The sequence below is a fragment of the Ostrea edulis genome, chromosome 5 (genome assembly GCF_947568905.1).
Source record: "Ostrea edulis chromosome 5, xbOstEdul1.1, whole genome shotgun sequence".
NCBI classification, from domain to species: domain Eukaryota; kingdom Metazoa; phylum Mollusca; class Bivalvia; order Ostreida; family Ostreidae; genus Ostrea; species Ostrea edulis.
In genome coordinates, this window is record NC_079168.1 from 14549738 (window position 1) to 14576709 (window position 26972).

General features: G+C 36.5%; 1 protein-coding gene across 1 annotated transcript in view; it reads right to left on the reverse strand.

Annotated features, from left to right (window-relative positions):
- Positions 1 to 14172: 14172 nt before the first annotated feature.
- Positions 14173 to 26972, reverse strand: part of LOC125650254 (leucine-rich repeat-containing protein 74A-like) — a 31045-nt gene continuing 18245 nt past the window's right edge. Inside the window, exons 2-11 of the mRNA XM_048878379.2 lie at positions 25453 to 25565; positions 21154 to 21350; positions 20710 to 20882; positions 19884 to 19991; positions 17782 to 17875; positions 17262 to 17393; positions 16370 to 16455; positions 16087 to 16281; positions 15216 to 15311; positions 14173 to 14592 (exon numbers count right to left, since the gene is read on the reverse strand). Of these exons, the coding sequence (XP_048734336.1) occupies positions 14407 to 14592; positions 15216 to 15311; positions 16087 to 16281; positions 16370 to 16455; positions 17262 to 17393; positions 17782 to 17875; positions 19884 to 19991; positions 20710 to 20882; positions 21154 to 21350; positions 25453 to 25511 (1326 nt within the window). The 5' untranslated portion in view covers positions 25512 to 25565 and the 3' untranslated portion in view covers positions 14173 to 14406. The remainder of the gene's footprint in view (positions 14593 to 15215; positions 15312 to 16086; positions 16282 to 16369; positions 16456 to 17261; positions 17394 to 17781; positions 17876 to 19883; positions 19992 to 20709; positions 20883 to 21153; positions 21351 to 25452; positions 25566 to 26972) is intronic.

A 26972-nucleotide genomic window follows, 5' to 3' on the forward strand; every position in this document is an offset into this window, starting at 1 on the left:
CGTAATAACGCGATACAATGGCGTATCAACGTGGATTCAGAAGGTGCTATAACGCTTGAGGAAGGCGTGATAATGCAAATGAACGTATCTTAACAATGTATGTTGAATATTATACTATAGTGTATTGTGCAGATTGTTAATAAAGCTATATTTTGAGTTGTGATTTAGCAACAAAGAATTTTTAGCGATTCAGATGGAATTACCATTAGCATCTCTACATGATTTAAAAGGTGGTATCCCTAAAGCCCCATACTTAGGGCGGAAAACGATAGTATCCCTACAGCCCCATACTGAGGGCGGAAAACGATAGTCCTGGGTGTCCCCTATCTTGCCTGCATTCTCCATTTGTAAACTCTTTAACGATTAAGTTGTTATTAATCTTCATTATGACCTATATGATGTAAAGTTGGTACTTTAATTTCAGTTAAGCTCAATTAACCTTAAAGGCCTATGTGACCCCATTAAGTGTTCTACATATTTAACTTTGTCGTTCTTTATCCCTTTATCAGTTTTGTTTCATTCGATCACTCCATGTTCAATCATTAGAGAGGTCTGAAAAGTGGCTTCACTCTCGTTAGGCCAAGGTGGTACCCCTACAACCCCATACTGAGGGTGGAAAACGATAATGTTAGGGGTTCGCTATCTTACCTGAATTTGTTTGCGGTATTACGCCTTTTCATTCGCGTCATAACGGCTTTTCATTCGCGTTATTACGCCTTCTTTGCGTTATTACATTTTTTCACTTAAACAATAAAATGCTTTCTTTGTTTTATATCGAATGACGAAGATAGCTAGCATTGCAGAAGAAATGCGGGTTGTGTCATCATCCGGTGAAACAACAAAGAAAGACATTTTATTGTTTATATTTATATACATTGTTTTAAAATAGAAACAAGATTTAAGTACTAAAATATCATATGATTGACTCATTCGTTACGTTGAATGCACCCTTTGACCTTGATGACGCTCCATATTTGGTAATGATTACACAGACAGGTAGAACTAAAAACCGGATTGAACTAGTTCGCATTATTACGCCTTTCATTCGCTTTATTACGCCTTTCTTTCGCGTTAATACACCTTTGTTTTGCGTTATAACGCCTTTGTTACATATGTACATGTACAAGTATGCATAATAACGCCTTTTAAATCCACGGTATTACGCCTGTGTTTTGCATTATTACGCCTTTCATATGCGTCATTACGCCTTTGCTTCGCGTTTTTATGCCTTTATTTTGCGTTATAACACCTTTGATTCGCATTATTACGCCTTTAGAATTATTTTAAAGTGAACCTAATCGGCTTTCGTACATTCGTCCCAAGTCCGTTTGCTACAGTGTATAAAACTCATTCTCCCTCTTTCGTTCGTCCTATTAACTGTTTTCCCCCATCCTCATTGTTGTTCTAAAAGGTTATGTTTATTTTAAAGCTAATTCTAAGGGTTTTTACCGTCTGCAGTAACAATTAAACGACATTTCCGATTATGATATTTATCAAAAAACTAATCTGAGTTAATTCTTACAGATATTCTAAATTAGAGAACACCTGTGATCTTTTTGTCCTTATAAACAATTAGCTTGGTAGTAAGTAAGCCATTTAGAGAAGGAGCAGCGGATGAGGAGAGATTTTATCTTTGAAAAATCTTTCTCTTTTTTTTTTTAAAGTAGTGGTCGTTGTAGTCTTGCTGGAGTCTGGTGTAGAAATTTCTTGAAGATTGATTGTAGCGGCTTGTGATCTGTCTCCACTGTCACACTTCTTCCAAAAATATACTGATGGAATTTGTCACATTTAAATGAGATAGCTAGTGTTTTTTTCTCTATCTGTGCATATTTTTGTTGACTCTAGGTGAGGGCGAGGGAACCATATACGATTGGCTGTCCTTCCTGGACTAATGCTGCCCCAGTCCCTTTGTAATTGCATCAACTGTGAGAGTTCAAGGTTTTTTCAAGTCAAAATACCTCAACACTAGCGCTTGGCAAACCATCTGTTTTAGTTTTGAGAAACTATTCTGCTGTTCTTTATCCCAATGCCAACATGTGTTGTTTTTTTTCTAAGAGCTGACGAAGTGGAGCGCTAACTTCAGACATGTCGGGGAGAAACTTTGAGATATAATGAATGAAATCTAAGAAAGTCTGTAGTTCTTGAGCACTAGTTGGCCTGTTCATCTCTGTAACAGCTCTGACTTTCTCCTTGTCTGGTATGACTCCAGCTGAAGTTAACTGGTGTCCTACATATGTAACACAGTCCTTTCTAAATTCACATTTATCTGGGTCGAGCTTGAGGTTGTAGTGTCTGATTTTGTGCATAACAATAACGAGTCTCTTGTCATGCTCCTCAAGGTCTCCGCCCCACACTAAGATGTAATCAATGATAGCTTCACAGCCGTCGATCCCTTGTACCAATTCTGAAATCTGTCACTGATAAACTTCAGATGCTAACTTGATACCGAAATGGAGTCTTGTAAAGCTGTACCTCCCAAATGGGGTATTGAATGTGCAAAATTTGCTACTGGCTGCATCTAGACGAATTTGTCAGAATCCTGAAGTAGCGTTGAGTTTTGTAAACACTGTGGCTCCCTCTATCTCTGTGATAACATCCTCTATGGTCTTAAATGGGAAATGTTCCCTCAATATTGCTTTATTTAAGTCCCTGGGATCAATACAAATCCTGACTTTGCCATTTACTTTTGTCACTGTCACCATAGAATTTACCCATGGAGTTGGTTCCTGTTGTTTGATGAAAACACCTTCACGTTCCATGCGGTCTAATTCATGTTTCACTTTTTCCTTAAGGGCAAGTGGCACTTTTCGTGGTGGATGTATGATAGGTTGAACATTTGGATGTAAAACTTATACGGTACCAATTTTGATGCACCAGATGCGCATTTCGACAAATAATGTCTCTTCAGTGATGCTCAACCGAAATGTTTGAAATTCGAAATAACAATGAAGTTTTGGAGCTATTATAGGGAAAAAACAGTGTGCCAAAAAAGTGGAGTCAAATTCGTCTAAGGATAAGAGCTATGCGTGAGGGAGATAATCCTTCATTTTGGATCTATCCTGAATGTGTGTTCCCCTGGCAGGCAACCAAGACCTTTGAACTATTGGAGACGAGCGGTTTCTTGTGCCTTCTCAAGCGTAAGATCACGACCTGCATTGATCAGTTTCTTGCGAATTTTCGTATTGTTGATCCCAATGACAAGGCAGTCTCTAACCATGTTGTCAGGTTCTTGGTAGTTACACTCTTTCACTAACAGTTTCAGATCAGTTGAAATCGCAGAATTTTCCCCAAATCAATAACATTAAAACCTATGACTTTTCAACACTATACACGACCATTCTTCACGATAAATTAAAGACTAGACTTTTTGACATCATAGACAGTTGCTTCTTCAACAAAAACGGAAATATTCATATCTAGTGATCAGTCATTCAAAAACATACTTTGTTAAACACCACTCTGATTCCACGCACAAGTACTCTGAAGTTGAAATAAAAAATATGCTAGAGTTCCTCATTGACAATATCTTCGTGGTCTTTGGTAATCAGGTCTTCCAACAGTCTGTTGGAATTCCCATGGGCACGAATTGTGCTCCTTTGTTAGCTGACCTGTGTTTTTATTCATATGAAGCAGAATTTATTCAAAAACTTCTACGTGAGAAGAAAACATCTCTCGCTGTGGCCTTCAATTCGACTTTTAGATATATCGATGACGTTTTGTCTATTAACAATGATAGCTTTCAGTCATATGCCGATTTGATATATCCCTGTGAGCTCGAAATAAAGGGCACCAGAGAGTCGTCCACTTCTGCTTCATACTTAGATATTTTATTGAAAGTAGACATTAACGGCAAACTGATAACTCAACTGTATGACAAACGGGATGATTTCAGCTTCTCCATCGTCAACTTCCCATATTTATGTAGCAATATTCCATTATCACCTGCATATGGTGTTTATATATCTCAACTGATTCGATATGCAAGAGCTTGTCCTGCGTATAGTCAGTTTTTAAATCGAGGTAAGCTACTGACAAACAAGTTGATGGTACAGGGATTTCATTAAAATGGCAGATCTTGTCAACAGTTGATGCTGCTAAGGAAAAATAAGTCGTGTAACGTCTACACGAAGAACATTATTAAAATATGAGGAAGTAAGTAGCATATAGTTGATGTGAAATTTTAATTGACAGGTCCGAAATCTTCCATACTAGTCTGAATTTCGCTGCTGTCATAGGCGAGAAACGACTCCGTGACCTGGACCGGTAAATGTCCTAGTAAAAATAAACAAGTGAAATCGAGAGAACGATGACGTATATCTTTGTTATTTTAAGAACCAGTGACCTGAAATTTGGCATGCAAGTAGTTAAAACATTAATCTATGCAAGGAAAACGACAAATTACGCATAGCTTACCTAGTTTAAGATTTTTTAGGCATTTGAAGCGAGTGGTTAGTTTTTTATCTGTGTCAGAGTTAGACCCCTTTCTATATTTATGGTATCAGAGAGTTCGGGCCCAAAACGGGCTTAGCCCCTGTGTTTAATGTCTTTCTGTCATATTCGCTTAGATTCCATGTGGAGTATGTAAAACTTATACGGTACCAATTTTGATGCACCAGATGCGCATTTCGACAAATAATGTCTCTTCAGTGATGCTCAACCGAAATGTTTGAAATCCGAAATAACAATGAAGTTTTAGAGCTATTATAGGGAAAAACAGCGTGCCAAACAAAGTGGAGTCAAATTCGTCTAAGGATAAGAGATATGCATGAGGGAGATACTCCTTAATTTTGAAATGAATTTCTAAATTTTATAACAGCAATTATATATACATCCGTATTTTCAAGCTAGTAACGAAGTACTTAACTACTTAGCTGTAAAAACCCTCGGGGACTAACATTCCACCAGCAGAGGCCTCGACCCGGGGGTCATAATGTAAAACTTATACGGTACCAATTTTGATGTACCAGATGCGCATTTCGACAAATAATGTCTCTTCAGTGATGCTCAACCGAAATGTTTGAAATCCGAAATAACAATGAAGTTTTAGAGCTATTATAGGGAAAAACAGCGTGCCAAACTTTTAAATTATGCTAAAATATTATTAGAATTAATTATAATTACAAAATTATATAGCTTTTTTTTTTTTAATTCTTTGGTCTCATTATTGCAGCTTTAATTTGTTTGACCCTGAAAAGGGATTTGATTGATTGATTGAATATTGTTTAACGTCCCTCTCGAGATTATTTCATTCACATGGAGACGTCACCATTGCCGGTGAAGGGCTGCAAAATCTGGGCCTATGCTCGGCTGCAGGGAGGAATCTTTATCGTGCTACACCTGTTGTGACACGGGACCTCGGTTATTGCGATCTCATCCGAAGGACTGCCCCTTTTAGTCGCCTTTTACGACAAGCAAGGGGTACTGAGGACCTATTCTAACGGTAACCCGGATCCCCTCGGGAATTGTTAGTGCTATATATCGATTGTAACTCAACAAATGACCTTCTAAGTTTGATTGACCATTAGAAATACCTTGGTTATACATTGTAAACATTAAAATGGAAAAATAAAATTTGAAAATTTTCAGCTCAAATTCTGCCCATGCCCCTTTAAAACAGCATTTCCTTCGACATCATTATCTTCATTACCTTTCAAAGGGTTGTGATAGTTCCTATTCGAGGATGAATGCTTAATGGAAGGAGCGGCATTGCGAAATTAAAATCAACATCAATTGTCGTCCCGAGTCTCCTCCATAGGATATCGGAGAAGCGGTCTAATAAGGTTGTCATTATATATAAACAGGCAATTCCCATTATGGTTAAAGTTTCATTTTTACTTTTGTTATTCTGACGTCATAAATTGATCATCCAATGACGTTGGATACCCAACTCTCGCATCTTTGTTGATATAACAAGGTCACTTGGTACATAATCTTCTGGTATCACCTGCATATGGTGTTTATATCTCTCAACTGATTCGATACGCAAGACCTTGTTCTGGGTATGGCCAGTTTTTAAATCGAGGCAAGCTGCTGACATAGAGAGGTTTCAACAGTCTTGTTTAAAGTCAGCATTTCGCAAATTCTATGGTCGTAATAACGATCTAGTTTGCCAATACAACCTATCATTGGTTCATACCTATTGTTAGACCGTTCTTGGAACACTGATTTTGACTACGGATAACTCCGTTTACCTGATAAAGATATAGGGCTCACGGCTTGTGTGAACGGTCGACAGAGGATGCTTACTCCTCCTAGGCATCTGATCCCACCTCTGGTGTGTCCAGGGGCCCATGTTTGCCCAAACTCTCTATTTTGTATTGCTTATAGGAGTTATGGGATTGATCACCGTTCGATATCTTCACCTTTCATCTACAGTGTAAACGCAGGATCGGGTAATGGATCGTACGTCCTATCCATACGATTATGACGGTAAACACTCTGATAGAACATTATATTTGGTTGAAAAGAGAGAACACCCAATTTAGCCATTTAGATGCCGTATGGGTTATTAATTAATCTAAAGCAGTTTATAACTTGATTGAAAATGCAACGACACTGTTGTCTATCTGAAGACCATCAAATTTTCTCAAGAGACCTTATAAACAAAGATCCCGTGTCACGATAAGCGTTGGCACGCTAAAGAACCTCCACTGATACGGCCCTGACGCAAGCATAGGTCCACATCTGTAGTACTTCACCTACACCTGGTCTCAGTATGAGTGAAAATTTTTCGATGGGACGTAAACACCAATCAATCAATCCATGTGATACGAATACTGACGCCGGTGTAGAGAGTTCATACCATCAACGGGTCGGGATGAGCTAGAATATATATATATATATATATATTCAAAATAATAGAAATTAGGCAAGATAAGAGAGAAAAAATTATAAAACAGGATTGTGACATAATTTTTTTTTCGAGTAATTAAGATTTAAAAAAAAAAGTTATTTGGTAATTCGTACCATTGTGGATTCCGAATGATGAGCAGTACCGACAACGACAATACTGTAAGAGCAATAAGGTCAAATACAAGATCAACACAACCAATTGACACCGTGTACAACCTCACATCCGGGGGTGCGGAATAGTGACCTTAGGGGGTACGGAATTCGAGGCGTGTTTTAGTAGACAAGTTGACATATTTAGCTTGGTTACAGCTATAGAGATAAAACTAGTCTTATATTAACATACGACGGAACACAGTGATGTCCCCGCTTACTCTTACTCGTCTCCCACCTCGCAGTTCGTGTTAGAGATAGGTGACAAACAAATGAAAATCCTTCTAAAATCACCAACCCAAAAGATCGGTGGGAGAGAAGTCTAAGATAAAGATGATGTATTAGTTTTCAAGGTTATTACATATTCACTTTATTTTCCATTTTCAGGGGTCCCGTGGGGATCCGGGTTAGAACAATATTCAATAACTATATTAATTCTTTGTTTTGTAAACAAGGCCCGTGCCCCCCCCCCCTTTTGTTTTTGTTTTTGTGTTTACATATAGATTGTTGAATAGAAAATATTATGCTTAAAACAAAATGAGACGTGATAAACACTGGAAACTGTTTTATTGTGTTCAGAATTAACGTGTCAATTGAAAAACATCTGCTTTGAACGAATCTTTTACTAGTATAATCCTATGTAAACAAAAACATGACACGAGCCTTGTTTACCTAACAAAGAGTTGTGAGCTCTGTATCTCTCGTGTAACTCAACAAATAACATTAAATTTTTTGCTGGCCATTAGAAATACATTATTTAAGCATTGTAAACATTAAAAATGGAAAAATAAATTTTGAAAATTTTCAACTCAAATTATGACCATGTCCCTTTAAACTGGCTTACATCATATCTGTTATCACAGATAATGATACATACATAATAATACCGTAATTACAACAAAGTAACAACACGTCAATAATAACAAATTAATAGTCAATAACTATAGTTCTTTTTATGTCTTCCCATAGGGTGTTATGGGTCTGACCTTTGCTCTCCACAGCACGGACTAGTCACGACTTCACTTCCATATGGATTGCCAAAGTGTAGAGATTTCTGCTGGAAAAATCGGGAGATCGTAGATTGTCAAGTATAAAGTAAAAGTATCTAGGATTTCTGTCGGTAAATACATGCTGTTGATCGGCATGGATTTGCAAATTCGGTAGGATTATGCCTGTGAATATGTAAGCTAGGTCACTGGATAATGTTAGCTTGCTAGATTCGAATCGTCCGCCTCTTCAAGAATTTAAAACACTGAAGAGGGTTAAAAAACTGGATGTTCAGGATACTAAAGAAATTAAAGATTTGGATTTTTCCTTGATGGTAGTTGTTGGATTTAGGTTGTTTTCTTGAGGCTTTGCTTCTGGAGTTGGGGTTCCATTGGACATCTCTTTTTGAGTTTCCTGCTGGGATGGATTTTCTTGAGGGTTGATTTTTCTTGACGAGATGAGTTTTCTTGAGGAATCAATTTTTCCTGATGAGTGTTACTGAGGGGACAAAGTCTCTAGAATTGTTGCAACTTCAGGGGTTGATTTTTTCATCGTGTGGGTGTTACCACTAATGTTTGGTATACTCCGGGTGTTGTTGGGGGCGTCAATGAAAGCAGTCATCTTTCCTGGTCTCCATTGGTAATTTGGCACCACCTTCTTCATGAACCATTCTATCGGTTTAGGTATCATCCTTTGGAATTCTGCAAATTCCTTCTTTTTCTCCCCCTCCCCCGTACTTCATATTCCTTTTCTTAAGCAAGTGAAGGGTAATACCTTGACAATTTTTAGGTCACCTGAGTAAACTCAGATGACCTATTGCAATACGCAATTTCCGAGTTGCCCAATAGTTCTTTCCCTTTGTGGAACTCTTACGCACAGTGAGACGCAAAACATACTATCGTCCACACGCGGTGGGTACAAATGCTTATCGCTGCCTTCATATATTGCCTAAAGGCCGATTATCAGACATCATGCAACTACCCAAACTGCAGGGGCACACAATATTATTAAGTTTATTGGTATTTAGTAATAAATTAGCTCAAATAAAAATCGATAATTACCATTTTTCTTTGATTAAGATATCACTCGTACAGAGGAGGAAATAAAAAATAATTTCATATTTAATCTAATGGCCTAATTCAAACAAATATTATTCTTGATATGGTCAGTTTAATGTATACCAACGGCTGATATAAACAAAATTTACACATTCATTACTTTTATTGGTATTGACATAGCTAGTCTATAGTATATGTATACATCTTGTACCCACCCAAGCGTTCAACAGAACACTGAACGTACCTCCATCACAGAAGAGCTGATATCTCGGAAGTTGCGTATTGGTTGTCGTCCGTCGTCGTGCGTTAACAATTGAACATTTTTAACTTCTTGATAACTATCAGTCCAATTCTTTTCATATTTGGCATGAAGCATCTTTGGGACAAGGGGGACATAAATTGTACATTTCAGGACTCCAGCACCCCATGGGCTCTAGGAGCGTGGCAAAAACTTCCCAAAATTGACCAATTTTCAAAAATCTTCTTCTCTACAACTACACACGTGTGAGAAAAACTAAATGCATAGTGATGTAGAGCAGGAAGGCCTCTACCAAAATTGTAACTTTAATGATCCCCGGGGTAGGGGTTCTTACCCCAGGGTGGGGCCAAACTTGGTATATAGTGTTTATCTGTAAAACACTTAAATAACATCTTCTTTAGTGCTATTGATACTAAATTGAAACTAAATGGATATTTAGAAAAAACAGGTAGTCCTTTACCAAAATTGTAAATTTGATGATCCCAGGGGTAGGGGTTTTGGTATCAGAGTTGGGCCAAAATGGTTAGTTATTAAATGTGTGAACAATAGACATTTTTAATTTCTCCTTGTTAACTATGATTCCAATTCTTTTCAAATTTTGTACGAAGCATCTATGGGACAAGGGTAACATAAATTGTAAATTTCAGGATTCCTGTACCCCTGGGACCTTGGGGGCGGGGCAAAATCTTCTTCTCTACAACCGCACATGTGTAAGAAAAAATAAATGTCTTGTGATATAGAGCAGGAAAGCCTCCACCAAAATTGTAAATTTTATTATCCCCGGGGTAGGGGTTTTGACCTCAGGGTGGGGCCATACTTACTATATAGTGTTTATGTGTAAAACACTTAAATACATGTAATATCTTCTTTAGTGCTGTTGATACTATATTGAAACAAAATGTATATTTAGAAAGAACAGGTAGTCCTTTACCAAAAATTGTAAATTTCATGATTCCCGGGGTAGAGGTTCTGACCCCAGGGTGGGGCCAAACTTACTATATAGTTTTTATGTGTATAACACTTAGATAACATCTTCTTTAGTGTTATTGATACTAAATTGAAAGTAAATGGATATTTAGAAAGAGCAGGCAGTCCTTTACCTAAATTGTGAATTTGATGATCCCCGGAGTAGGGGTTCTGACCCCAGGGTGGAGTAATCTTAGTATACAGTATTTATCTGTAAGTTTGCTTATACTGTATAAAATCTAAATGCATACTTAGGAATAGAAGAAAAGGATGTACAAAAAATGGTAATTTTATACATCTTGTTTTATACTGTTGCTGAACATTAGAATTTAGCTTTGATATTCAGAACAGTAAAAAGAAAATCTAGATTTCATAGCCCTTTGGAGTAGTAAAACTTTTTCACTAGTACTCAGGTGACCGATACGGCATGTGGGCCTCTTGTTGTTTTTCGTTAAAATATTTCGGAGGTGACGTTCTGGGTGGGTGTAGCATGGTACTCCACAAATTTGCTGTTGTCAAAGTAACCGGTCATCGCGTGCATGCACGTGTGTTGAATTCTTATTGGGCGGTTTTATAATCACCATATCAATTATAAGTTATGCAAACATGAAATTCATACTGTAGGTATATGGTACAAATGCTTTTTGATTGACACCAACAAAAGTGCAGAGGGCTGAGTCATACTCATATGCGCGTATATGCACGTGCATTGCTTTCCATTCATTTTTGGTTCTAAAATGACCATAATTTTCTAATCAAAGACTAAACTAAAATGATTTTTTACTGTAGATTTACAATGTGAATGCCTAATGCATGGTTTGAACCACAGATGCTTAAATTGAAATTGTTAACTTCTTTCATAAGATATTGATTCTTATAACATTTTGAGATTTCAATGAAATGTATGTGGCCATGGTAGATATATTTTTGGACTCTCTAGTAAGAAACATCGTCAAAATCACACACACACACACACACACACACACGATAACACGTGTGACGCACACACAATAACACGTGTGTTCAATTTCATTGGCTGATCTTTAAATAAACTGTAAATATATTATGAAAGAGAAAAACGGAATGATACTGACATCATAGGTACATAATACAAAAACTTATAAGTGTTGCTGAAGCACATTGCACCACGTCTTAAATAGTTTGTCGTTTGGGGAACATCCGCAATGGTCCCCATTACAAAGTAGAACTACATGTAGTTTTTTTTATGATATTTGTTTTCGGAATAAAAAATATTTTGTTTGCAAATAGAAATTTTTGTCAGATTTCCCTGTGATTTGATACAAGACATGAATATCTATTAAATAAATATGCCTAAAAGACTCGGATAGATGTTCTTTTTTTTTTCTTTTTTTTTTGAGAGAGAGAGAGAGAGAGAGAGAGAGAGAGAGAGAGAGAGAGAGAGAGAAAATCTATGGATAAAATCACCAAGAAACATGTCATTTGGAAAATGGACATATTACACAAATAGATTTTTAAAGAAATTGAAATGAAATGGCCAAAATTCAGAAATAATGCGTTTTTTCAAATTTAAACCAAACCCGACCAGAATTATGAAAAGTGGAAATGGGTAACATTTTAATTAGAAATCTGTTAAAAATGGTTTATAAATTTAATGAAAATAAAGTAAACTAATTTCATGTAGACAGGAGCACCAATGAAGCAGCAACTTGATTATTATATCTCCCCTTTTCTAGGGGGAGACACATTTCCACATTTGGTAATCGTATCTATACTCCAACTGCCCTTTCAAAAACTGAATTTCTTCAAAACCATGCTTCAGCTTTAAACACATTTAATATCCTAGGCAATGGGACGAATAGATATGATTTACCACACCTATAATGGATTCCTAAACTTCACAAAAACCCTTACAAACAAATATACATTGCTGGATCCAGTAAGTGCTCTACCAAGCTCCTATCTTTGCTTCTCACGACAATATTAACAGCTGTGAAGGAGAAACTTCAAACGTACTGTGCGACTACATATGCCAGAAGTGGTATAAATCAAATGTAGATTCTCAAAATTTCCAATGGACTTCTAGTAAATTTGAAATCATAAAACTTTTCTCAAATCAACAACATCAAAACATATGACTTTGCAACACTTTACGCGACCATTCCTCGTGATAAATTATCGACTAGACTTTTTGACATCATAGACAGTTGCTTCTTCAATATAAATGGAAAAAGAAAATATTCATATCTAGTGATCAGTCATTCAAAAAATTACTTTGTTAAACACCACTCTGATTCTACGTACAAGTACTCTGATATTAAAAATATACTGGAGTTCTTCATTGATTATATCTTCGTAGTCTTTGTTGATCAGGTCTGCCAACAGTATGTTGGAATTCCCATGGGCACGAATTGTGCTCCTGTATATAGTTTATCGGATAGCCTTCGAATTTTTTGTAATAAACATTTAATGATGTTCACATTGGTCTGACCCAGAGATTTTATTCTGTACTTGAGCCGATATTTTTATAATAGATATTTGATTAGTTGATGATAAAAAGTTGTGTTCCTTCATTATATACAATTTATAGTGGATCAAAGAGGAGTGTTTTATAGGGTGTTTTTTTTTCATGTATAAAGGCATGTTCACTTTCCTACTGGTACTTCAGTCATTATTTTGGTATCATATACAAGTATTTTTCCTCAATGCACAAATTGTAGTTGAGAATGTCTTTATTCCTGTTCATGCTTTCTCCTCCATGAAAGGTGGATATAACGAACAGTGATCAATCTCATAACTCCTATAAGGAATACAAAATAGAGAGTTGGGCAAACACAGACCCCTGGATAAACCAGAGGTGGTATCAGGTGCTTAGGAGGAGTAAGCATCCCCTGTTGACCGGTCGCACCTAGCTGCAATAATGCAGTGCTCTCCGACCTTTTATTGGGGGTGGGGGTGGTGGGGGGGGGGGGGGTGGGGGGGGGGTGTTACAATTCCCGAGGATCTCCGTAATGGTGCAGATGTGGGAGTGATTCACTTTCGATCATTCTAAACATTTGCTGGTTTTCTTTACTTAAACAAAGTAGATATATGTTTCTTAGTCAATATATAAATTTACAACCTGCAACTTACGATTTGCGAGACTCTATTCTACCATTTTTAACAATTTCGATATATTCCACTTTCTCGTTTCATAGTGTGTGCCATGTTTGCTGTACTGAAGCTGAGATTATTTCAGGTTATTCATAAAATTATTTTGCATCATTACGAATATGATATGGAATTGTTGCCCTCTCCCAAAAACGTGAGATAAAAAATTGGATCCGGAGAGGGCTACATGATTGCTGCTAGGTCACACAAAAGTATACACTTTTGTTTTGATGTATCTAATAAGGGATTGTAATATTCCTCTTATACTTTTTATCCATTCTGAAAAGGTATGAAGTTCTTTTTCATATTTAGCCCATCGTCTAGAGATCTGGCATAATCTTCGACACAATTCATAATAGAGATGAAGTTCTGTCGCCAATTGAAAGACCGCGGTTCCCTGAATTTATGACCTTTTAAAATAAGTGATTTCAGGTCCTAATTTTCAACCATATAAACATCATCGGGCCTGAATTTCTTGAAAACAATTTAAGTTGAAACTTAGACTTGCGTCTGAAATTTTACTCAAATTTTGAGCGTTAAAATGAAAGAAAATTTAAACTAAAGATTTTATTTTTAGAGAAATCCAGGTCAGTAATGACATGTCCAGTTCAAAGAAGACGAAGAACACGTAGGTGGATTACGTATACGATGGTCTATATCTAGGTACTGTATATTTTGTTTGTAATTAAAAGGTTTGGATGCATTAGTGAAAGTATATTTGTAGGAATTCCAGGGGTGTGGGCTTCCGGTGTTGTTTAGCACTTACATGTATTTGATCTTTCAGTAATTTCCAGTTTATTATGATGAACACATTTATCAAAGAAAAGAAATGTCAGAACATACGTAGGCTTATGTTTATCATGCAGATGTCACGTGGACTAGTTATCCCAAATAACCTCATTTATTGTTACACACGTTATTCCATCAGTGTCCATTTAATTACCACGATTCAGGGAATCAGTAACTACATACGGGACTCTCATACTGGTCACGCTTCACTAAAAGTCACGTTTTCTTCTTAGGTTTGGACGATTTTTTGGGTGACTTGGGTTTCCTTGCTTTATTAGAGGAGCCGACGAGACTGAGGAAGTCTTCCGAAAGTACTTTGACATCATGCACCACTACAAAACGTTTCCGAGAAGACTTCAGTTCTTCAATGATGTTGATCGCTTCTTCTAACACGGGGATTTCCTGAAAGAAGAATAGACAAAATAAGGATACGCTTTACAAATTCAGATAATAGTTGTTGTTTTTTTTGGGGGGGGGGGGCTGTACTTTCTATATCTTGCAGGAAAAGAGTTTTATCAAACTCGTTTTGTGTGAGATGATGTAAGGCTAGCTTAACTGTTTTAGAACAACTGCATCTGTGTTGAGGTGATCTATTTCCAAAATGAATTCTGATTTTCTTTACATTAGACGAAAACAATTATGGGTGCTGAATGAAAGGTATATAAAGGAAATCATACTCGAAGCAGTTATACCAGGTTCAGCAAGCGAGAGATTAATCATATCTTTTTTAATGCAAAAATCATGCATTTAAAAATTGTTGTCGTTTTACATGAAGTGTCAGCAGATCATTGCCATGGTCTCCAATTCACAAAATCCTACGTGGATAACAAACTTTCTTTTTATACTCAAATATTGGCATACCTTTGATTTCCATTATATAACTTTCATAAAAGTGAATTATTTTAGGTATTTGTGAACAGAACGTATGTATCCGTAGACTTGAAACACATCGTGAGTGGCACAATATGTTTTTCACCAAATATTGCAGACCTGAAATATATTTCCATTACATTGATATATTTCACCTTCAGTTCCAGGGTGTCTATTGCACTGTTTGGGTTGTCGGATATAGCCAGTAGTATTGTCGTGGCTCCGAGAGTGGTGAGGGAGTTCAGGTTCAACTGTAAAGGTAAACAGCCTTAAATATTTACCGTGCCTTTAGTTTCACTCGACATTTTGTATGTAAAGTATAGCTTTCAAAATTCGTTTTATTTAGTGGCTCTCGTGAAGGGTTTATTCTATACAATTTTTAAAGGCTTGTCAAGTCTTTTGAAAATCTACCCCGCAAAAACTGGTATAATTAAGTTGTGGCAACTTTTTCTCCCAACAAACGTGTACTCAGATAACGCGCAGTGACACAGCACACATGCATCCTTCTTAGGATTTAAAGAATCAAGAAAAAAAGACCACAGTCCATGAAGTGATAAGATACACAGAAGTTATTCTAAAATCTAATTTTCTCTTTTTCTTTTTTTAAAGAGAAGGTGGAGAAAGCTCAGCGACAAAAGCAACAAGTCACGATAAGTTTCACTACATGTAACATAATTCATGTATTATGATAGTAAATATATGGGAGGCTGTATATACATATTTGTTTTAGGGAAAATTCCAATACCAGAAAGATTTGGTACGTGTCTTAATTTAATACTATCAAAGTTCCGGACTTGCGTCATAAACTGTATATTCATTAGCGAGACGAACTCGCTGGTTATCCACAGATCTCGGGTACAGAGATACCCAGTGTTGTTTGTTCACTGCAATAGCTCGTCTTATTTAATTACGGAATCTTCAAATTCTCAAACAAATTTCTGTCTCTAAAGCAATTCTTTCTGCCCCCCCCCCCTTTTTTTCAGGATATCTAGATCTGTTTTCGTGTTCTGTTGTTGAGTGTTATACCATTAGATGTCTAAGTCTTGTGTTAACAATGAGCCCCTTGGCGAGCCATTTCGCTCCCTCTAAGCCAATCCTATTGTTGCTAAGATCTATCAGTTCCAGAGTATTGTTGGTTTGTAATGCCGTTCCTATCTCTCGACAGCCGTCGTTGGAGAACCCATTCCATGCTATGTACAGGGCGTGAAGAGTACAATTCGTCTGTCAAAAGTAAAATGAAGTTTTTAAAATTCGAAATACTCAAGTGAAGTCATAGGGGTCCCCCCCCCCCCCGTTCACACAGACTTACTGTTAATGCTTCCCCTATAGCTACCGCGCCTTCCAGCCTTAAGTGGTTCCAGTTTAAGTTGAGCTCTCTCAGCGATACATTTTCCTCTAAAACGATAAATGGTTATTAAAAGGGTTAACTCAAAATGTTTTTTTTTCATTGCAATACCAATAAATCATTTAAACATCCGGGGTACTTTGTAATCTACTAGTAATATCTTCGTTTCATGTTGAAACCGGCAAAGGTGTAAAACCATGAATGTATGGTTTCTTAAAATGCAACCGATAAATGGGCCGAATAAAGTAACGAGAATAAGCATACCTTAGTGTGCTAATCGGTCAAATCGGCAGATTAACAATGAAATTTTGAATTTCAAATTAAACGAAAATACGCAAGTATGATATATAAAATATTACTAAACGATGTAAAAGATGCATGCAAAATTTCTCCTGTTTATTAACACCAACTGAACCTGGTGATCTGATTAATAGCGGGGATTAAATGTATACCATATGATACAGCATAAGGTCAGAATAAAACATTTAGCACTTTTTCTGTGACGCATTTTTTTCTCAACCAATCTCAGTGCTCGTGAATTGCTGGGCCAATTTGTTGAAAAACCAATCCAGTAATATTGTTAAGATATCAGTAAAAAAACAAAATGCAGAAAAGGTGTTCATATTCTTTATGACATGATATCAAACCTTGCCTGCTATATAGTTAACAACTTTCACACAAGATTTGAAGTAAAATGGAAACCGAAATTGGTCTCCTGCGCTAATCTTTTTTTGGGGGGGGGGGTGCCCTACTGCTTGCGCAGAATATATAAGAATTGTTTTTTCAAAATATGAAGTAGCAGGTGTCTAGATCAAGACCTTAGACAAATAATGGAAAATAAACGTGAAGGCTTCACCAATAGCTGCGGCCATCTGTTTCCCTCCCCTCTCCTGGAAGGCGTTCTGACTAAGATTCAGTGACCTCAGCGTGTTTGTCGACCGTATTCCGTCCGCTATGATCTCGGCATCATTGTCGTTAAATTGATTTCCTGTTAAAGACAAGTTAATGTCACTGTGCTTAAGGACCGACTTAATATACAGAGAGAACAAAGAAAGCAATATGGACTTCTCAGCCGTTTGTCTTGGAAACTTAAATTTATCTCCACCCCGAATATTTTAAGACAATTAAAAAGATAAAACGCCTTCAAGTTTCCTTAATTGAATTCTTTCTAATTTGATACTTGATGTTATTATGCATTAAGTGTGATACAAATTGCAAAAGGAGGACAGAGAATGTGTTATTCGTGAAACGCGACAGTGACCATTTTACTAACCTTCCATTTATTTAACACGGTTTTCGGTCTAGTAAAGAATACCATTAGTAATATTTTATTACATTCTGTATAACATCAGCCATATTGGATCTCTTAACATTACCTGCCGCTTCCAGTGTTAAAATTTTCTTGTTGCTGGATATCAGGTCTCCGAGCAATGACGCCGCTTTAGAGCCTAAATTGTTGTTAGAGATGTTCTGGAGAAAAAAATAGAGCGTAATATTACATCCGGTAGATCTGCATTTTGTACCGTTGTGTGTTTGTTTCTTTAATATTACACGTAAAATGATAAATGTAAAGTGTATTTTTCCCGGATCAATTTGCTGTTGTATGTTAACATACCTTAGTTTCATGTTAACATACCTAAGTTTCATGTTAACATACCTAAGTTGCATGTTAACATACGTAAGTTTCATGTTAACATACGTAAGTTTCATGTTAACATACCTAAGTTGCATGTTAACATACCTAAGTTGCATGTTAACATACCTAAGTTGCATGTTAACATACCTAAGTTGCATGTTAACATACCTAAGTTGCATGTTAACATACGTAAGTTTCATGTTAACATACCTAAGTTGCATGTTAACATACCTAAGTTGCATGTTAACATACCTAAGTTTCATGTTAACATACCTAAGTTATATGTTAACATACGTAAGTTCCATGTAGCGAGTCACACGTGTGTGATATTTGATTCATTTATATCCGATCACATTTTTTCTTGCATGTTAACATGCAAGTTACCATTCTGTTTAGAGAATCATATTTTAATATTGGTGAATCTACTTTCTAACGCCAGTATCGGTAAACGTACTTGCAAGATCCAAAATGCAACTTATTCATACATTGTATAATCATATACCGGTATGGGTCAATAATTGACATGGAGTAAGTTAATCATATACCGGTATGGGTCAATAATTGACATGGAGGAAGTTAATCATATACCGGTATGGGTCAATAATTGACATGGAGGAAGTTCATCATATACCGGTATGGGTCAATAATTGACATGGAGGAAGTTACCATATACCGGTATGGGTCAATAATTGACGTGGATGAAGTTTTATCATATACCGGTATGGGTCAATAATTAACATGGAGGAAGTTAATCATATACCGGTATGGGTCAATAATTGACGTGGAGGAAGTTAATTATATACCGGTGTGGGTCAATAATTGACATTGAGGAAGTTAATCATATACCGGTATGGGTCAATAATTGCCATGGAAAAGGTTAATCATATACCGGTATCGGTCAATAATTGACATGGAGGAAGTTAATCATATACCGGTATCGGTCAATAATTGACATTGAGGAAGTTAATCATATACCGATATGGGTCAATAATTGACATGGAGGAAGTTAATCATATGCCGATATGAGTCAATAATTGACGTGGAGGAAGTTAATCATATACCGGATGGGTCAATAATTGACATGGAGGAAGTTAATCATATGCCGATATGGGTCAATAATTGACATGTAGGAAGTTAATCATATGCCGATATGGGTCAATAATTGACGTGGAGGAAGTTAATCAAATAACGGTATGGGTCAATAATTGACGTGGAGGAAGTTGAGCATTATACCCAGTCCCACAAATACTAGTATATATCTTGTCTACAAAATAATGTGAGGTTCGTTACATATTTTCTCGGAGTTTCTGTTCATATGACCTCATTTATATTTTTGTGAATGAAGGAGGTAAAGCAGTATTAAGCTTGTCCGATTTACCAGCAACATCGCTTCATTGGATTACTAAAGACTTTTAACTTTGCATTAATGCAAATTCTGTCTTAAACGAAACAATTCCTCATGATACAGTAAAGTTTCAAGTTAACATTGTGTTAAAATGATTGTATATTTGGTCACTTTTCAGCAGATTCCGTTACTTGTATACAGGCCGCGCTGTTCTTTGAAGTAGATTTAAATTTGTTTTATGAATTTAGGCAATGATTTATATACATTCATAATGTAGCGTCTGTGCCTATTGTTTACTTTCTCATTCTTTAATTGAATTTAATGTTTTAAATTAGATTCATTCTAAATAGCAGCTTTCTTTAAATGTAAATACAAATGTTTATCCTAGCTAGTTTGCTTTTCAGCTATACAAACTATCACAAGTAAAGTTATTAGCTTACGTGATTTGTCCATTGAAAGAGATCAAACACTAATGATTCACAACCACAGTGACTTACTAGGAATGTGATGCTGTTATTTTCGTCGAGCATGCGCAAGACATTGAGGAGACCTTCATGACCAATGTTGTTTCCGGATAAATCTAAAGACGTGACAGAGTTGTTTGTCTACAAAGAAAAAGAAGCGGTGTTATAGCAATCTTTGGGATTTAATGAGGCCACATTGAACTTGCTTACTGTTTTATATATATATATATACACACACACACACACACACACACATACACACACCACTAAAATGACCAACAACACGAACAATCAGCTTTTGGATCAGCTCTTTGGACGAATAAGGCATGTCTTAATTCGCTCCGCTTTTAACATTGATTGGCAAGCCTAAAAACCAAAAACATGTAGTCTGCGTTGTAAATACGTTTGTAGATTAGTGTAGTTGTAGTGCTAGATGTATTTATATGTAGGTTTTGTAATTATTCTCTGTTGATATTGGCCACATTATGTAATTGTTTTCGTTTGTCCTGAAGAAGAGACGGGTCGTCCCGAAAATTTGACAATCTCGTTGTTCGTGTCGTTGGTCATTTTAGTGCTTTGTATAATTTTTTGTATTTGACCTTGTATCCATGTTGTGGATCCGACACTTTTAGGTATTGGGTGTTGTTGGAACTTAGCGCTTTACACACACACACACACACACACACACACACATATATATATATATAGTTTTGATTGAATAACTTATACTGGCATACCGGCGGGGATTAACTGAAATATAATCTTGATATTCAATAATGAATCTTCCACTCTCTGGTATTACCAACATATCGTGATTCACATTCAATCATGCCAACTACATTTAGTTACATGCACTTACAGTAAGGGCGTATGCAATGGAATCCACCTCTTTCTGGTTCACGATCCGCTCCTTTGCTGACACTTGAGTGGAGCCTAAACTACGTAATATCTTTTTACCAGGGGTGACGTGAAGATGTTTACAAGCATTAACGTAGACCTGTTGACTGATTTTGTTGTCGTCCTCCTGTCCATCTGAATGATGAAAGATTACATTACATAGAAGTCGGAACACTGCTAAAACTGTGCTGATAGAAAACATTTAAAGATGTGCTCTAGCGTAAAACAAGGGCTGGATTAATCGTAGTGTCATTGCTACATGTACCGACAGATTGAATTTGAAAGACGAAAGTGCATGATAGATATACACCACACTGATGAAATGTATCTGAATTCCCTGATACTATTTTTAGAATTCATCTAGTACCTAAGTGATGTATTGTAAGATGAAGATGTGTTGTAGTACCTTCTATATCGCTATCTGTTTCCGACAACCGGAGCTCTAGGTCCAACTGGTCGGAATCCAAACGATTCCTCTGGAAGGACGAAAATCGTCTGTCGTTTTCCGGTTTGTCGTCTTTTAACTCCTTATTTTTATTTGAGACACGAATTACCCGCTTCCTCTCTCGTGGGCAACTCAGATGATGTATGGGCATACGATCTCTAAAATAGTCATAATGAAACAAGAATGCTGATGTTATTTTTCAACTTTTAGGCTCAAAGACGACAGATAATATCTAACACAGTATATAGCGTTACTTTCTTCAAAACGATGGGGCGTGAAATTCAAGAAAGTATTTCTAAAACATTCTACAGATGAGGACGCGACTATTCTGCGGCTGGATCAGCTTTCTTTCTTCCCTGTGCGACGCATCCATCGTAACTACGCAACAACGTCAAAGAAAACGCATGGCTTTGATTTACCCTAATAATCCTGTATATATACATAATTCGTTACTATTTTCAAGATTGATGTGCGAAAACCTTTCGGTGATCGTTCGAGTCCCTCTGCAACCCAACGAACGAATCGTAGAATTATCTCTGGTTCAGTGTACAACGTTAACATTGTCGTAAGTGCGAGTACATTGTATTTGAAGACGTCCGTCCGACAGTCTTTGATAGTCCGACAACACACAGTGCGCCGTGCGGAGTCGACAGGATTAACCTGTAGTACCTCTGTAGATTACGCACGGGCACCTTCCGACTTCATTGAAGATTACATCAAAGGGCGATTTCGGGTGCCGCCAAATATGCAACATTTACTTACATATATACGTACATGACTTCAGCTTTTCCACCGTCAACTTCCCATATTTATGTAGCAATACATGTATTCCATAATCACTTGCATATGGTGTTTTTGTTTCTCAACTGATTCGATACGCAAAAGCTTGTTCGGCTTAAGGTAAGTTTTTAAATCGAGGCAGGCTACTGACAAATAAGTTGATGTTACAGGGCTTTCCACAGTCTCGTTTAAAATCAGCATTTCTCAAATTTCATGGTCGTTGTAACGATCTGATTTATCAATACAACCTGCCATTGGGTAAAATGCTGTCTGACATGTTTTATACACTGATTTTGACTACCGATTACTCCGTTTACCCGATCGAGATTTAGGGACCACGGCGAGTGTGACCGGTTAACAAGGTATGATTACTCCTCCTATGTACCTACAATATTGTAACCCCATCTCTGGTATATGCCCAGCAGTCCGTCTTCGCCCTTCTCTTAATTTTGTATTTTTGTAAGAGTTGTAAGATTGATCACTATTAGTTATCTTCACCTTTTCATACACGTGGATGCCTAAAAAGACCCGAACGATGCCCGCAATAAAAACGATTTAAGTACAAATATTCGTCCGGAGAGCGTTGGGTGTGACGGAGGTATGACTGGGTTTTTTCTACAATGCTATTGAACTGATGTCCAGCCGAGTTGGTAAGCCCAGTCTCAGCACTGAGTAGCCTTATCCAACCCCATTCTCCCGAATTGCCTCTCATCGCTAATCCAACGTACTAATCGCATTCCAATCCAATAACGAAATCATATATTTGTATTCTGAAAACCTCATGATGAATTCGCCGGGTTGTGTAGTCTTATTTTCAACTCATCTATTTCATTATTGATTACGGGAAACAAAATGCATAGTTAAATAGCCATTTTATTTATGACAAAACGTTAATTTCTAAATCATGAATTCATATCGGTTTAATCCTGCGTCGCATCTTATCCGTATATTGAAATCTACAGGTGTATGATTTCCAAACATTACTAGCTAGTTTTGGCGACGAAACTATTTTAAGGTCAAATACCCTCATAAAAAAGGTGTGTTGTGAACTAAATTTCCTTGTTGCCGTGATTCTTGTGATTTTTAACGTAAGCTTCATACGCTGATAAGAAGGAACTGATTATTGCTAGATTGGAGATAATTACCTGCATCTAGTCCATGTTGTACATGTAGGTTTCAACAATACAGAGGAGACGCCGACTAGTATGTTTACGATGATTATCACATCAGCAGAATATTTTTACATGATGTGCTTCAAACTTTTACCATCTTTTAGAAGATGTGTGTGCGTCGTCACGATATCAATATAATGTACATGATTTCGCTATTTCAAATTATGAGGAAGTTGTCGCGAGGAAGACTTGTGGAACTTTTTGATAGATTTGTTCCACTCTACATTCCACGTTCCAAATCACAGTGACTGTAGATTATTGTTAATACTCTCTGCGAGATTCCCATTAGTGTCTCTGGGATATGACCCATGTTAAATGGGGGTGGGGGTTACATAAGAAGGAAAAATGTTCGATGTATCCCCCCCCTCCCAAACCTATAAATACATCATAAGGAAATATTCATCTCTCTCTCTCTCTCTCTCTCTCTCTCTCTCTCTCTCTCTCCAAAATGCATCCATAATGACATATAACTGTTAGCATATTGTTTAAAAATTGTACATGCCCCAGCCCCTGAGGGCTCCTAATTGGTGAAATAAACACATGTATATAACCATGTTCGTGTATCGCTAACAGTTAGCTCTGGTATTTTCATTCATTTCGATTACCAGATAAAAAGATGTCGACAATTTAAAAAAAAAAATCAAACTTATATCAATATAAAGAATTTCAAATGTGTCCCCTCAAGATTCATTCAGAGTGTAGATACTTGATCGATGAAATCAGAATGGGAACATTTTGCGCTGTTAATATCAAATAATGTTTTTATGGTAGAATCCTACATGTATAAGGATTGTACTTACATCGGTAGAGATACAATTTACGACCATGTATCAAAGATTGGTTAACAAACCAAAAAATATGACAGTCAGTTTTAGCAATACGTAAGAAATGTTGGAGGACGTTATAACCATATTAACGGTTTGATCGAGATTCTCTAACCCCAAATTTGTCATAAAGAGAGCACGATGTATTGTGCTGTTAAATTAGTCTACGCTAGAAGGCTATCAATGGTATACTAAACAAACATAGGTATTATGTGGAGAATTTAAACAGATATTGGGCCGATCTGAAGGAGATCATTTAAGTTTAACCTGTAGATCAGATGAATTTAGATATTCAATCAAGTGTTTGTTAAACGTTAAAACAAGCTAGAAAAAATTAAATTCCAATTTTCCCAAAAAGATTTATCATTGTATATATATATATATATATATATATATATTTACACGTAATCATCACATTGCGATATTTGAATGTTAAGTGAAAAACACTTACACAAAGTCTTAAAGGATTACCGATAGATGTGGGACGTTGCTTTTTTAATGACATTGAGATAAAGCATGTTTGCTTTCAAACTTTCATTGATTATTAGACATTGACAAAACGATCAAAATATTAATAATATTTGTCAATGAAAAGACTGCATTGTATAGGATCTTATCTTTGATCTCAGTGTTGAAATTAAGCTTTTAGTAACACATCGATTCATTATGGAATCGGAAAGCAGGGAGGTTTCAATTTTCGAAGCATTTAAAAAGTTGACGTTCCTGCATCAATTATTCAGGAAATCTCGACTTTTCTAATGGATTTGTGTTCATATGTATTGATTTGGCGTACAAGAACGATACCGTAGGTTTATTGCAAAGTGGTATTCGTATTTTATTCCAAACACGACATACAATGTTTACAAGATTTTTCTGAAATTATATTTACAATTTATAGGGATAAAAAAGGATAATTTATAAGAATAAAAAATCGAATAATTCAGCCCGTTTTGGAATAACTCTTTTCTTTTGACACTGAGTGTTCATTCCAGCATGTACCCCGTGTGGATCCAGGTTAGAATAGGTCCTCAGTACCCCTTGCTTGTCGTAAGAGGCGATTAAATGGGGCGGTCCTTTGGATGAAACCCCCAAACCCGAGGCCCCTTGTCACAGCAGGTGTGGCACGATAAAGATCCCCCCTGCTCAAAGGCCGTAAGCGCCGAGGATAGGCCTAAATTTTACAGCCTTTCACCGGCTATGGTGATGTTTCCATAAGAGTGAAAAATTCTCGAGCGGAACAATATACAATTCATCAATCAATCATTCCAACATGTACCCAAGAAGTAATTACTAAGATATATTAGAAACACTATTAGTATTATATTAGCGTCGCGACATGCAACTCTTGGAATTCAATATCCTGCACATTTAAAAAAGCTGATTTTTTAAAATCCCAATTTTCGCTGCAAATAGTATACATGAAATATTAAATTAAATTAAATCATTTTTCAAAAATGAAGTATAAGGTAAAAATAAAGACTTACATGTTCGGAATGGTCTGTTGTTTCTTGTAATAGAAAACCCAGCTTTCCTCGCTAGACATTTTTTTCACATTAATGTTTTTTCCCCAGTATTCTGATTTCGAACATGTCTCCAACTGTTAAAAGCATTAAAGCAAACGAATTGTTAAACACTCCCGATTAATTCACCTTCCTCTACCCCGTACAGCGGATTTTATTGCGAACGGAATTTAATTACAAGAGGGAACTCCGTGTGCATTCGTCTTTTCAACACAGACATCAGCTTAAGGCTGCTAAGTTTTAGAATAACATAAACAAAGATAACTTTTTCAATATAATTCCTTCAACTTGTCATATCCACGCGAAAGAATTCATTTTATTGTCGTCACAGAAAACCATCATAGCAGTGCCCAATTTATTTACCGTCTCATGCTTTTATGTTTACACAATACTCCAACGGAACTTCTTTGGGTGTATTATTTTTACACACAAAGCGGTCTTTAAGAAGACATCTCTTTCAGGTGCACGCGCCAACCGTACATCGAAAGATCTGTAACATGCTTTTAAATCCCATCTGATGTCAATTGTTTGACCAGTCTACCATGAAGAAGATAATTTTATGTAAATGCGATATACATACTGTGTAAATTTGACAAAATTTCTTGAACAGCGGTTTGATACATTGAGAGAGAGAGAGAGAGAGAGAGAGAGAGAGATAATTTGTTTATTTAATGTATCGAAACTAGAATATTACTAGAATGTAGTAATTCTAAATGCACTCGGTAAAACCCTAAGGATTTCATGCTCGTAAACTGAAATTTTATTATCATGTTGTTTTAAATATTTGTATTGCAATGTTATTGAAAGGTGGTGTACTCAAATTTTGATATATTTTTTTGAATTAAATCAACGTCTGGTGACATGACACTTCGACATACCGGCTAACTAATACCTGTACTTTATACCATTTTTTAAAATGGGTTGTATGTTTGTTTCGCTGATTTCTCGTTAATTTCAGGATTCATCAGATAGAGACTGGGTTGCCTACGCAATCCTTGTATAGGTTAACTGTATTGTGTATATGACATTGTGTATATGACTTTTTGGGTACAGGATTTTCATGTACAGGTGAATTGTATGTCTTTTTCTTTTCGTTTGCTTTTTTTTCGGGAGGGGGGGGGGTAATGTTTATGCTGTTTTTGTACAGGTTACTGGTATTCAGTGGCGGATATATGGGGGGCCGCGGTTGCCCTAAACTTTTCAAATTTAAGGTAAATCGTGGTCTCTTCTTTAGAAAAATGTAAACGTCAGAAGAAGCAATAATTTCGTCCACTCTCGGAAAAATAACTGACAAAATCTTTTTATTTATTGAATTACTGTTATTGGGAGAACGTACATTTTTTCCAAAAACTCTTAAAATTTGCGACATCTTATTAATTTCACCTTATAAAAAATGACAGAAAATAGTAAACATGACTGCATAGGAGACATATTTCTACCCCTATAAAATCTGTAAAATCCAGGAGCTGAACCCACTGGGGGCC